Here is a 13,776-nt window from a genome sequence, read left to right as displayed (position 1 = left end):
ATATGGGATTTAAAAAATACGCAAAGAAAATCAATTTGCCCAAAAGAAAATTGCCGCCAAATTAGCAAATTTTTCGCACATTTTTTGTGCATTAAAATTAACAGAAAGTGACCGCTTAATTTTTGTAAAAGCTTTTCCAATACAAGCCATTGTTTTTAGCAAAAAAGTGATTTTTTTGTAAAATTATATAAGATAAGATTTATTTATTGTAGAATATATTCCTTAAATATTTGATTTAAAAAAATAAAGCTGTTTATATTTTTATATTTGGTTGATGAAATATAAAAATGCGATATTTTATTTCCTGTCCTCTTATTGGACTTTAGCTATGTTTATTTTATGTCCCCTTTTTTTCCTTCATCTTTTTTCCCTTTGAAAAAAAAGTTCTAAGAAAGGCATAATAATTTTTGGTTTAAATATAAATTGTTAAAATTTCATAGATTCTTTTTCAATATGTCAGATATAAAAATTAATCAAACTATTTTGTTTAACATAAACATGTAAATCAAGCATTTCGACGTCTTTTTTAACATTTCTCAAGTGAAACATTTTCCCCTCCATTTTTTATCCCTTTTTATCTCCCTACCGTTTATTCCTGTTTAGAAAATAACAAATTTCATGTCTCAATTTTTCCAATTTTTTCCTTCGATGAAAAGCAAACAAAAATATTTACAAAAAAAGGCACAGAGAGAGAGAGAGAGAGAGAGAGAGAGAGAGAGAGAGAGGCAGCTGAACTCACAGACTTGGCGGAAAAAAGTCTACTTCTTTTTTTATACCCTAATTAATATTATGCAAAAATGTTTAATAATAAAAAAATCAATTTTCCTGTTGGGCTTCAAAAACTGTCCTTTTCAGAGACGTTTTAGCATAAATAAGTGATCAAAAAATCATCTTTAGGGACCCCCCATTGGGTAGAAGAAAGAGAAAAAGTCCAATACAAATTTTTCAGTTGTACCTTGTATGTATAGCAGAAAGGAAAAGAAAAGAACCCTTAAAAGCCCTTTCAAATGAATTATGACAATTATTCAAAAGAATAAATTGTTAGGTGTTGTTATTTTTCGCATCGTATTATAAACAGCATCCGTGGATTTTAAAATGAGAAATATATAAGATTACAAACAGTTTTGTAAGACCAGAGGGGCTAGAGGCCCGGGCCAACATAAACAGTACTAATTTAAGGATTTTTATTTTAATGTTTGTGGAAAATTGACTGTAATTCGATGCTATTCATGAGTTTTCAGGATAATCCAGAACTGGTTCTAATTCACCGGATATTCATCGGTTTTACCTAATCCATTTCCCTCTTCCTAGCACACACGCCCCTATACAAAAGAGCAATAAATTGTCTCCCAGTCAGAACTTTTGTTGTACCGGCTAAAAACTTATTGGTTTTAACTTTTAAATAAAAAAAAGGATGGTTGTCTGTATAGAGGGGGGGGGAGGACCACACGAGTTTAAATTGCGTCTTTTTTTATCAAAAAAGATATTTTTAGCAAAATCTAAAAATATATCATACCTATTATTTAACATAAAGCATATTTTTAACATTTTAAAGTTTCAAAAAGATACGCTACTTTGCATAGCACCCTATCCTTGTGTTTTGTGCCCCACCCTTTCTATTGAGCACCCCCGCCTCCTGCCACCTAGGAAAATGTCTTTTACCCAGGGAGGAGGGACATTGGGCTATTTTAAACTAATCCCCAAAGGTTTATAAGAACGTTTACTTATTCATTAACTAAACAACTTTGGGGACTTCTATTGCTTTTGATTATTTGGTTCGATACGATGAGTGTCCAAACGTATCAACCACTAATTATTGTCTACAGAAAGGGTAATTTTGTGCTTAATTATTGGGGATGTACATCAATTTATCGGCCATTGTCTTATCCCTTTAGATCCCTGAGGAAAATGTCTTTTACCATTTGTTTAACAATGGTTAATGCGACTAAAAGACCCCTATTCAAGCAATTTTCGTTACTTTCATAAATTAGTCACAAAAATTCTAAACCCATTCTTTAACTTGTCATTATAGCCGACTACGCGACGTTAACAGAAGAAAAGTTTAAACGCACAAAATTCCTTTATTTTGAAATTTAATGGAAATTAAGAATATTTTTTTACCAGAATACATTTTCTTGAGTTTAAATATCTCACTCAAAGCTTATCTATACAAATTGGACTTGATTCACATTTTTTGTTTCTTTTTTCTTTATCCCATTCGCCCCTTTTTAAAGACAAACAGACAAGCAACCCCTCGTCGCGCAACGCAACGCCCCTTATCTGAAATAGCGTAATAAAACTATCTGGTTTATTCCAAGTTGAAGATAAGATAATTCCCATTACGAGGTCTGACTTCACAATTCTACTCGGGGATCTAAAAGGATAAGACAATGGCCGATAAATTGATGTACATCCACATTGATGTTACACAAAATTACCCCTTCTGAAGATAACAATTAGTGGTTGAAACTTTAAGACACTCGAATAATTGAACCAACAAATCAAAATTCAATAAAAGTCCCCTAGGTTGGTAAGCTATCAAATAAGAAAACTTAATCATAATACTTTTGTGACAAGTGTTTTGCTGTACACAAATTTAAAAAGAGATAAACGGCAATGATATTGAAGCAAAATGGGCGGATCTTGTGATTACCTAATGACTTATTACGTTTACAACTATATCCATCATTTATATACACCAGGGTTGCAAAGCCAAAAATTCAAATTGCATTTGAATTAAAATAACTCTCTTGTTAGCTAGTGTGTGCAAAATAACTCCCTTTCTTAAGACCCTGTTGAAGTTTAGAGCTGCTTTTATATCGACAAAAGAAAATGGTTCTAATATCATTATTAGAATGTGCCTATAATCGCAGAGAGGGAGGGTACATTGGAATGTTTACTACACTAGTCTCCTAAGTCTTTCTTATTCGTTGGATTAACAACCTTGGGGACTTTTATTCAATTTTGATAGGTTGGTCGAAAAGTTTCTACCACTAAATGTAATCTACAGAAGGGGTAATTTTTTGTATCATCATTGGGGATATAAATCAAACATCGTCAATTTTTCTTCTTGTGCCCTTTCCCTGTAAGTCAATCAGAATTGTAACATATCAATAATTGTTTTAGCAGTTGGATTCCAATCTTTCAATATATTCAGTAATCAGTAACTTTGCATTTAGGGGGGGGGGTGCGGGTTCAAAACTTCAATAAAAAACAGCATGCTATATTTTCTTAAATCACTTAAAATTTAAGCGTCTCTATCCTATATTACATAGAAGTAAGGTTTATTTGTTTAAAACTTAAGATCTCAATGACTACTGAACTAATAGGGTCCTCTATTTTAGGTAGTTAAGCTTCACATAGGTCCCATGAATGGGTGTATATTTTTTTATTGCTGGAAAGCTATTTGCTGCACAATGTCAAAATGATAAGTAAACAAAATGTACAAATTATACTTGTGTGGTATAATAGAATTTATTCCATGTTTAATATAAGAAAAACTTTTAGAATTCAGTAAAATAAGGTTAATTTTTCTAAATTTTTATATAACTAGTTGAATTAAATTATGTAGCATTTACTAAGTATAATATTTCAAAATATAATTCGTAATCCACAAAAAAAGATAAAATTTTCGCCAAGAATACTTAAAGGATAGTAAAACTCTTTCTGCTAAATTAGCTTTTAATTTAGCAATGAAATTTACCATGTTTGCATATTAGGTGTCCTTTTTAAACAGCAGAAAAATCTGCCAATTTTTTTCTTTTAACAATTCGCGCCTTTTTTAGTCAATATATTTAAGCTTTAATGAATTGTTTCTACTTTTAGTTATTAAAATTTTTCTAATTTAGATTTTTTGTAAGAACATATGTATAAAAACCACTGCATATAATATGCAAAAACGTTTACATATATACACATGCATATACGGCGGTTTTCAGTCAAATAAAACTTACGGCACGTAAAGACTTTGTATTTTAAAGGTTTTTTTCTAAAGAGTTAGGCAAATAAGTACTAAATATGAGAAATAATAAAAAAAATGGTTTTCTCTACTTTTAGTAAATAATCTTGCTTATTTAGTCTTTAACAAAGTACAAGTTATAATGTATTATGATTCCTAATTTTATTTCTTATACATATATCGAGTTATATAATGGTATTTTTATGTCCTATATACCAGCAGATATGTATATTATTTTTATTTTCAATATTAATGTTGGCTATTTATTTATTGTCCTCAAATGAAAAACTTTGCATATTAAAATATCAAGGACTTTGTTGGTATCTTTTTTTAGCATCTTATATGTCCTTAAAAATAGTATATTAAGTATATTACATACATAGATAAAAACAGTAGACCTATTAATTATGTTGATTGTTGATATTATGAGGTCGAATTTAGAAGAAAAAACAATAGACAAAAAGACGTACTGTCAAAGTTATGAACAATTTTTGCTGCATGAAAAAAAGGGACAGATAGCTCTAATAATGGCACTAATATGCATAGCAAAAACGGAATTGCAATCTCTACTAATAACTCTAATGTGCATGGCATAAAAAGAAGGCTATGTGTGTGTTTACAGAAGTGTTCAATTGTTAAACAATTTTTAGCAAATATAGCATGATAATCGATTAAAAGACCAATTTATTTGTAATTCAAAGTGCTACAATCGATTTATAAACATTGAAGAAATTAGGTTTGTTTTATAATTGCTTTAAAAAAGCATTTTTTTAGTGAGTCTAAATGAACACTGAATGTATAACTGACAGCACATATTTCCTTACAAACCCATAAAAGGATTAAAGTGATTTGGAAATTCAATTTAGAATGTGACGCACAGGGTGATACATACAGGATGCTACGTTATTATTTCATGCTATGCGCACAGAAATCTTCTAAATATTCAAGAAAAATCGGGGAATTTTTTTTAAATCCACCAAAAATTTTAATTCAAAATAAAAAGCTAATAGATCTACCTTTAATAAACAACCTTGAAGGCCTGGCAAAACTTAGGGCGCACGTGTGGGGTACCCTGTTTATTTAAAAGATACCACATATAGATAAAAATCACAACGAGTAAAAAAAAGGATTTTGTCCTATACTGTAAAAAAACATCATCTTACTTAAACGCATTTTTTAGGATAATAAAAATACATAAAATATTGATATTTTTGATGTTTTTTTAGAGCCTATAAAATAATCTAAATATTTTTTACAGTATATTAAAGTAATAGGGAAGAGTTAGCAAAGGAAATACACCCTAAGAAAATCGTGCTCTCATGTTATTTGAATTTAGATTTTTTATACCTAATCCTAAAGTATTTAGGCTTTAAAATACAAGGATAAAATGTACCTACAGGTTCTAAAAATAATAATTCATTGAGAAAAAAAAACATAAAAATTAGCATGTTTAAAAAAGTATTAATTTAAATAATGTGATAACAGTTTAATTATAATTAAGCGGGACATTATTTTGCTAATCTATTCTACCTAATGAAAATTGAATTAATTTTTACGGTACACTGACCTCCTTGTGTGTGTGTGTGTGAATGTGTGTGTGCATCGCGAAATATTTTATTAATTGTTGAGAATGTGCCATAGTTATAGTTCAAGAAATATTTAATTAAAGTTGCAAAAACATAAAACTGATTCACTTAACAATTAGGTATACTTTTTATTAAATTTTTGTATGAAATTATATGAAAAATGTAATTTCTACATAAATTTTTTTTTGCGAAAATCATAATTTTTTAACTTTAATTAACTTTGGCGGCTGGATTGATATCAAAATATATGTTTGCTTTGCATTTTTTTTTCAGCTATTAATTTTCACTTAAATAGGTTAGGGAAAAAATGTATTTAGACGTTGGTTTTTAGATTTTTTAGTCGAAGTCTTATAAAAAATCTTTTGTTAAATTTCACAATAGTTTTTTCATGCATTGTATATGTAATTAAAATATGACTAATATATGCAAAATTGTCTAAACAGGTGAAAAAATCTACAGCTGTTTGTTTAAATAGGCATAGAAAAATCATATGATCTAATATTTTCGCCCTAGATTATATAAAGCAATGAATGAATTTAGAACAAAAGTCCTAAAAAATCAGGTTCCTTTTGAAGATAGAATCCAAGTATTCATATCTAAATATCCTACTCAAAAAATGCTCCTTTTGAAGGGCTGATAGTAGTGAACTTTTTTAGAATATATGTAGGTGGAAAGATTTTGTATGGGAGAGGAGAGGGGGGGCGAGGGAGTCCCTAAATAGTTGGAATAAAGGGGGGTATACATTTATCATGACCATATTTAGATACTTAATGTCTACATACATACATTTAATAAAAAAGGGCCATCTAAAAGCAGCCAACAAGGAATAAGTTTTAGAAATCTTAACAAAAACAAAAGCTATCTGTTCTTTGAGTTTTGGAAAATAGCATGCTGTAATTGTTTTTATAAGGAACTATTACTTTGCGATTGCCACATCCCTGCTACTTATTCTAACAAAATATTTTTAATGAAGGCCTAAAAATATTGCAAAACTTGCCTATTCATTCTAATATGCAGATTTTTTTAGCTAGCACCTTTTTAAAAATGAAAAGTCATAGCTAAATGTGTTGGCAGATATTGTCTGATCGATTGCAAGGTTCACTTTACATAAAAGTTTAAAATAAACTATCAGAACAAAATTTATTCATCTAATTATAGTTCTATGATAACAAAATTGTTGGGTAATGTCGCTTAACCTGATAATTCCCAAACATTTTTTGCAAAATCCTTGCACAAAAAAACTGCAAAGTCAAATAGGGAAGAAGTGTTAGTTTTAGCTAAGCAGGGGGTTTATGACGGGGCGAGTTTTGTCCGAGGGAAGATTTATCCGGGAGAGAATATTTGTCCGTGGGTGGTGAAAAGAAGAGGTACTATGCGTAGTGTATGTATGGCCTATGAATTACGCCCGTATTTAACGTCAGTCCTCAAATTTGGAAGATTTTTTTACTTAAAGGTCAGAAAATTGAAGAAAAATTCAATATTTTATCATTCAAACTAAAATAAATGGATGGATGATTGTGTGTTTGTAATAGTTAAAACTTCTAAAACGGCGTAAAATTTCCATCCTTGCAGAACAATCCTTGAATAAATTGCAATAAGATCAAAACGCCCCCTCTCCCCTTGATTCTTCCTTGAACCAAACACACTCACATAAAAAAATTTGCACACATACTCCAAATTCTTAAGTGCAAAATTATGGCAAAAGGTGAAACCTTTCGGGCCAAACGAGGTCGATATTTTTGGCTTAAAATGAAGAATTAGATTAAATATAATATTAAGGGTGTATAAAAATGTAATAAGCGAGCAAGTAATGCACACAAGTTTGAAATGAGAATCTTTTTTAGCATGTAATTCTAATCTCCAAAAAAAAGCTTGGAGGAAAAAAGATATTTATTTGCAAGGATTGGTTGATACTAACCTGCAGGTGATAGAAAAATGACTAGCAAGTAAAATGACAGCAAAAACAGTCCACTCTGACTAAAGATTGTCTCCACTAAACTCCTTGATGATCTCTCTGATCTTCGTGTTGATGAATTAAAAGCTTGGTTAGTATGACTATAATTGGCGCCGGTTTTATCGGCGGCGGTTGTAGATTTGGATAAATCGGCGGTTGTTGATGACCGTCGCGGCATCGAAGACTGGTGTGAACGACAAAAGGAAGAAGCTGCTTGCTGCAATTGGCATGGTGATAATTGTGACGTCATCACGGAGGAGGGGTCTTCAGTGTGGTCGCACTCATGACCACAATTGCTCTTCCCCGGGCTGTTCTTCGCCTTGGCGCTGACAAATTGATGATTATCACAGCCGTTATTGCAATGTTGGTGGGGGGAGGGAAGGGGAGATGGTGATGGCCGCGGGGAGGCTTCCCTGCTGCGGCAGCTGGAGGAAGCATCGCGGTTACATCGACAGCTGCCGCTGTTTCCCTGCTGCCCCGAGTCCAACAAACCTGAAAAAATAAACAATTTATTAAACTTCTTTTTCATAAAGAAAAAACCTTAATTTAATTATCAAAAATCATAAAAGCATAAAAATGACCAAAATAATCTTTATTGACATGCGATGAATTATTAAGCTTAACAATTTTGAGGATAAAAAAGTTGATAAAAAGCTTGTGTACGTGTAGCTTCTTCATTCCCCAGTTCGATCCTTAAATTTTTATCTATAAATTATTTATGTCAACAAAAGTTACATTTTGATTAATTCATTAAATATTTATTGATTTTTGTCCTATAACTGCATTATTATTTCAATTCTGTTAACATTTGACGAACTTTTTAACTTTTTTAAGGATCGAACCCTGGCTGCATTAATTATTAATCAGTTTTCTCCGCCAATTAATTTGAATTTAAGGTGGACAAAACATGAGATGTCAAGAGAAATTAATTATATTACACTTTATACACTCACACATACACACACACACACACACACACACACAGATACAGGAATATGGAAACTGAAGAGTATATATTAGTCCCCAAAGTTTTATAATAACATTTTCTTATTCGTTGGCCTAACAACTTTGGGGACTTTTATTGTATTTCATTGGTTGGTTCATTAAGTTGAGTGTCCAAACGTTTCAACCAATAATTGTAATCTACAGAAGGAGTCATTTTGTGTATCATCATTGGGGATGTACATCAATCTATCGGCCATTGTCTTATCCCTTTAGATCCCTGAAGTAATGGACTTAGTACTAAGCGTTTGTTATAATGTTAAAATATTTGTTTTTTTTAATAGGGTTTCATGGATAGATTAACTGAAGAAAATTTTTATTTCCAAATGATAATATGTGGGTTGCTTAGACTGATATATTTTGGGGGTAGTTTTAGGAAAGGACTAAATAATCTTCAATTAATCTAGCCCTGTAATGAATTTGTTTATCGGGGTGACATGTAAATCCATTATGACCCAATTCAAAATTTTATTATTTCAACAAATTTTTTTTAGATTAAAATAATGAAAAAAAGTCAGCTTTTATCGCCTTTTAAATAAATTTGGATGGCGAAAAACATCAAAAAAGGAAAAAATACAAAATTAACTTACGGCAGAAGGTGGCTTTAGTTTGGGAAAAAGTTCCAGTTAAGAATTTATTTAGGAACGCCCTTTAACTTGCAAATAATAGATTAAACTCTTGTTCTTCTATGGGTTTAGCTCAAAGTCATACATGTGTACATAAGAATATTTTGCGCAATGTTAACCCCTGGGATATAAAGGGATAAGACAATGGCCGATAGATTGATATACATCCCCAATGATGATACACAAAATTATGTATTATGTATAGTTTATGCAACGTTTTGACACTAAAAAAAAATGAACTAACCAATCAAAATCTAATAAAAGTTTCCACAGTTGTTAAGCCAACAAATAGGAGAACATTATTATAAGACTTTGGGGACTAGTGTAAGAAACAGCCCATTGTCTTCCTCTCTCTCTGTCTCTGGATAATTTGCTACTAGAATATACAGGCCTTGGTTGCACCTCGTATTATCAGATATAATATCGCTCAATAAACCCCATAACCACCCTTTCACATATAAACAAATTTATATACCACTTGGAGACGCAATTAGGGTTTTAAATTTCTATATGCCATTTTAAACTACGAGGTTTGTTGATAAAAAAAAGTTTACATAGGATTGGGAATGCCTTTTTTTACAGTTCAGGAAATTTGGAGAGAGAATTTTTTCTAAATACTGTTTAATCGATACATAAATACTTGGGTCTAAAGTCTGTAAGTGACATGGTATAACAGTATAATATATAGCTAGAATATGCTTTGAATATAATGTAAAGTTATTGTATCTATAACGATAGAAATGTCTATAGTCTAGCTTTAATAATCTTTAGTTTTCCTCACGTTTCTCTCTCTCTTTATTAATGAACAGTTTTTAATGTTTGAAAAAAATATTTTATTAGACTTTCATGATATTTTGATATTATTTTAAAGTTAGTATGTTTTTCAACCTATTTTTAAAAAATTACACTATTCTAAGACATGAAGATATATTTCGATTTTAGCAATCATTTTCAATTCATTTTGTCTAAAAAAATATAGGCATGAGACATTAGATAACAGCAAATGTGATCAAAGATATTAAACATACATTTATATAGAACAATGTCACAAATTATTTTGAATCTTAGGTATCACCATAGAATACAGATGACTACTGAAAAAGTTTGGAATAAAAGATTAAAACATTAGTTTTTTAAAAAGGAGGAGTAGGGAATAATTCTTGGCCTTGTTTGAGTTATGGGGCGGGGCATAGTTTTTATTGAAGGAATTTTTTTGATGGTTAGGAAATAGGCGGAGTTTTGGATGGTGAGTTTGGTTGAAGGCGGAGACAGAAAAAAACTGGGAGGAGAAAAAAAAGTGGGAGGAGTGGGGGGGTTATGAAAAGGTTGTGGATTTATCTTTGTCCTTGGTTGTTTATGGGTGGAGATTTGGATTTTGAAATCTGTTGAAAAAATGGGTGGAGTTATTCTTGAGATGGGAAAAATTTTAATCTTTATGATATCCTGCTTTGTTTAGGTTTTAGGATGGAGGAAGAATTGGTGTTCTTTTGAATTAACCAAAAAAGTGAAAAAATGTGTACATTTTTTGATGAAACATGAAATGAAAACTACATGGTATAAAATGTTGACTTATTTGAGAATTTTGGAAGTATAATTTGATGATGCAAATAATTGATTTGAGTTAAAAGATAACCTGAATATCAAAGAAGCTTAATCCTTTGAAATGTTAACTGTGTTTTAAAAGTTTTTTTATAAAAATTTGCAAATGCACACACACCCCTCCCCAACCGAATTTTATATTAAAAAAATGTCCCAAACATTCGGACAATTGGGCGTTCAAATAGGACCTAGTGGTAGTTAGAATCAGTTGAGAACAAAATCTTAGCCGTTCCTTCTTGCCAGATATGGCCATTTTAAGATTTTAGTCAAATTACACTAAATAACAAGATACAAACTTCACTCTACTTTGATTATTTTAGTGTAAATGTAGTGGGACAGCCCTAAAATGGAGTAGCTTTGCTCCTCTGATTAAACTGACTGCCTGGAGTTCCTAACAGGAAGTGCCTAATGTATTAACACAATTTGGGATTCGAACCCATTCCCAAAACTATCCAATAAGGAATAGCTGTATATTACAGCATGATGACAGTTATTTGTATATTGGGCTCGGACAATGATGCCCCTTTGGATACCCCCTGCTAATCCTGGCTGATGTTGGTGACCAGCAGGGTCAGCTCCTTGTTGGACTTGTTCCTTGGTTACCCAACAGTCAGGCCCCTGCGCTGGAAGTAGAGCCTGGTCTTTACCACCATCTCTCTCCTGGGGGGCAGTTTGATGTGTAAACCTAACCCTATCCAGTTTGCGGCTCCTTGGGGCACCTTGAACACCATGGGGGTGTACAACTTAGAACAGCCCCTGTCCAGTTTTCCATTTTCAACTTCTGGGGGCCCTACCTTGATGGGAATGGCCAGCAACTCCATGCTACCCATATCCTGGTCATCTGTCAGTTCTGAACAAATGTAGACAATGGCTGTGTCTGACAGTGGCCTCATGAGAACTGACTTGGCCAGATAGTTAATTGTACGGCTAGAGTTAATCTTGCCCTTAGTCCCTGGTGTTGGGAGGAGCTCTGACTCTGGGCCTTTCCCAGGCTTGGCAGGGCTGGGGCCACTGGCTTAATTGGAGTGGGGGCAACCATGGCTACTTTCATCTCTATCAAACAGTAACTGTGTCCACCAACTTCCTTAGAAAGAACCCTCCCAGGTTTAGGGCATAGTTTAAGATACACACCATCATGATCTTCTGGAGGATCAAGATCAGGGTAGAGCTATGATGAGATGCTCCCCTGACAATCCCAGATCAGCACCGCTGCCATGGAAGGATAGCTGCAAGTGATGGGCCGCACTTAGGCTAAGGATTCAAGATGCTGGTGTGCATCTTGAACCATACCCTGAACCTGGGAGGGATGCTGTGATATTGGTGCAAAAAATATGACGTAACAAAAAAAATTAGCCAATGAGAGGCTATTATTGACCAATGGTAAAATTTATAGTGGCCTCTCAGTGGCTATTTTTTTTGTTACGTCATATATTTTGCACCAATACTCACAGCATCCCTGGGAGGGTTCTTTCTGATGGAGTTGGGGAGATACATTACTGTTTGATGGACCCATGCTGATGGTATAGATCAGTGGGGAGAGTAGCCATGGTTACCCCACTCCCATTAAGCCAGTGGCCCCAGCCCTGCCAATCCTGGGGAAGGCCCATACACATCAAAATAACCATGAGGACAGAGATGGTGGTCAAGACCAGGCCAAACTTCCAGTGCAGAGGCCTGGCTGTGGGGAACCCCAGGTACAAGTTCAACAAGCTGACCCTCCTGATCACCAACAACAGCCAGGATTAGCAGAGGGTATCCAGAGGGGCATCCATTGCCCGAGCCTTATAGACACATTACTTTCGTCATGCTGTAATACAAAGCTATTCACAGTGCATATGAAGGTGCTTTGACTTTTGTGTCAGAACCTAAATTGGGACATAGTGCATTTCATTACCCTAGGTTAGGTAATTTCATTTCACTTTTCAATAAAATCTAAAATGCAGCGGTTTTTGAGAAAATTAGATTTGAAAATTTCAACTTTAATTTTCACCCACTAGGAGTTACCGCATAATCATGACAAGAAAAGCAAAGATTATATATTTAAAATTTTGAACAACTTTGCTTTTATAAAGTTCTTCATAAAACCACTCATGAAGTGAGTTAATTAATGGCCATTTTTATCAATTGCTTTGCTAAGGTCACGGAAATTCAGCCTTAAATAAATCATATATAGAGAGAATTTATGACAAACTTTATAAAAGCAAAGTTGTTCAAAATTTTAAATAGATAATATTTGCTTTTCTTGTCATGATTATGCGGTATCTCCTAGTGGGTGAAAATTGAACTTGAAATTTTCAAATCTAATTTTCTCAATAACTGCTGCATTTTAGATTTTATTGAAAAGTGAAATGAAGTTACCTAACCTAGGGTAATGAAATGGACTATGTCCCAATTTAGGTTCTGACACAAAAGTCAAATCACCTTCGAATGGACTGTGTATTTCTTATTGGATAGTTTTGGGAATGGGTTTGAATCCCAACTTCTGTTAACACAATAAGGCACTTACTGTTAGGAACTTCAGGCAGTCAGTTTGGTCAGAGGAGCCAATATTCTCTATTTTGGGGCTGTCCCACTACAATTACACTAAAATATTCAAAGTAGAGTGAAGTTTGTATCAGGTTATTTAGTGTAATTTGACTAAAATCTTAAAATGGCTATATCTGGCAAGAAGGAACGGCTAAGATTTTGTTCTCAACTGATTCTAACTACCACTAGGTCCTATTTGAACGCCCAATTGTCCGAATGTTTGGGACATTTTTTTAATATAAAGTTCGGTTGAGGAGGGGTGTGCACACAGTTAATTTGAGTTTAAAGAAATGTTCAGAAATAAAATATTTTTTACAAGCTAAATGATGAGGGTTTTTAGTAGATCTCTGAAACTGCAAACAAATGTTATGTGTTGAAAAAGAAATTTGTTGGAAAGATGGGTCTTGATGGGTCTTGATATTAGTAATGAAATCTATTTTGTTAGAGGGAACAATTGTCTGTTTATTACACTAGTCCCCAAAGTTTATGATAACGTTTTCTTATTCAATAGCTTAAAAACTTTGA

General features: G+C 32.8%; 1 protein-coding gene across 1 annotated transcript in view; it reads right to left on the bottom strand.

Annotated features, from left to right (window-relative positions):
- Positions 1–13,776, bottom strand: part of LOC145328141 (uncharacterized) — a 72,719-nt gene that overhangs the window by 33,942 nt on the left and 25,001 nt on the right. Inside the window, exon 2 of the mRNA XM_080171719.1 lies at positions 7,463–7,990. Within this exon, the coding sequence (XP_080027845.1) occupies positions 7,463–7,990 (528 nt within the window). The remainder of the gene's footprint in view (positions 1–7,462; positions 7,991–13,776) is intronic.

This window comes from Acartia tonsa, chromosome 9, assembly GCF_053477335.1.
Source record: "Acartia tonsa isolate MP-2025a chromosome 9, ASM5347733v1, whole genome shotgun sequence".
In the NCBI taxonomy this organism is placed as follows: domain Eukaryota; kingdom Metazoa; phylum Arthropoda; class Copepoda; order Calanoida; family Acartiidae; genus Acartia; species Acartia tonsa.
The sequence above is the reverse complement of the archived record's forward strand: the minus strand, read 5'-3'. Positions and strand labels throughout refer to the sequence as shown.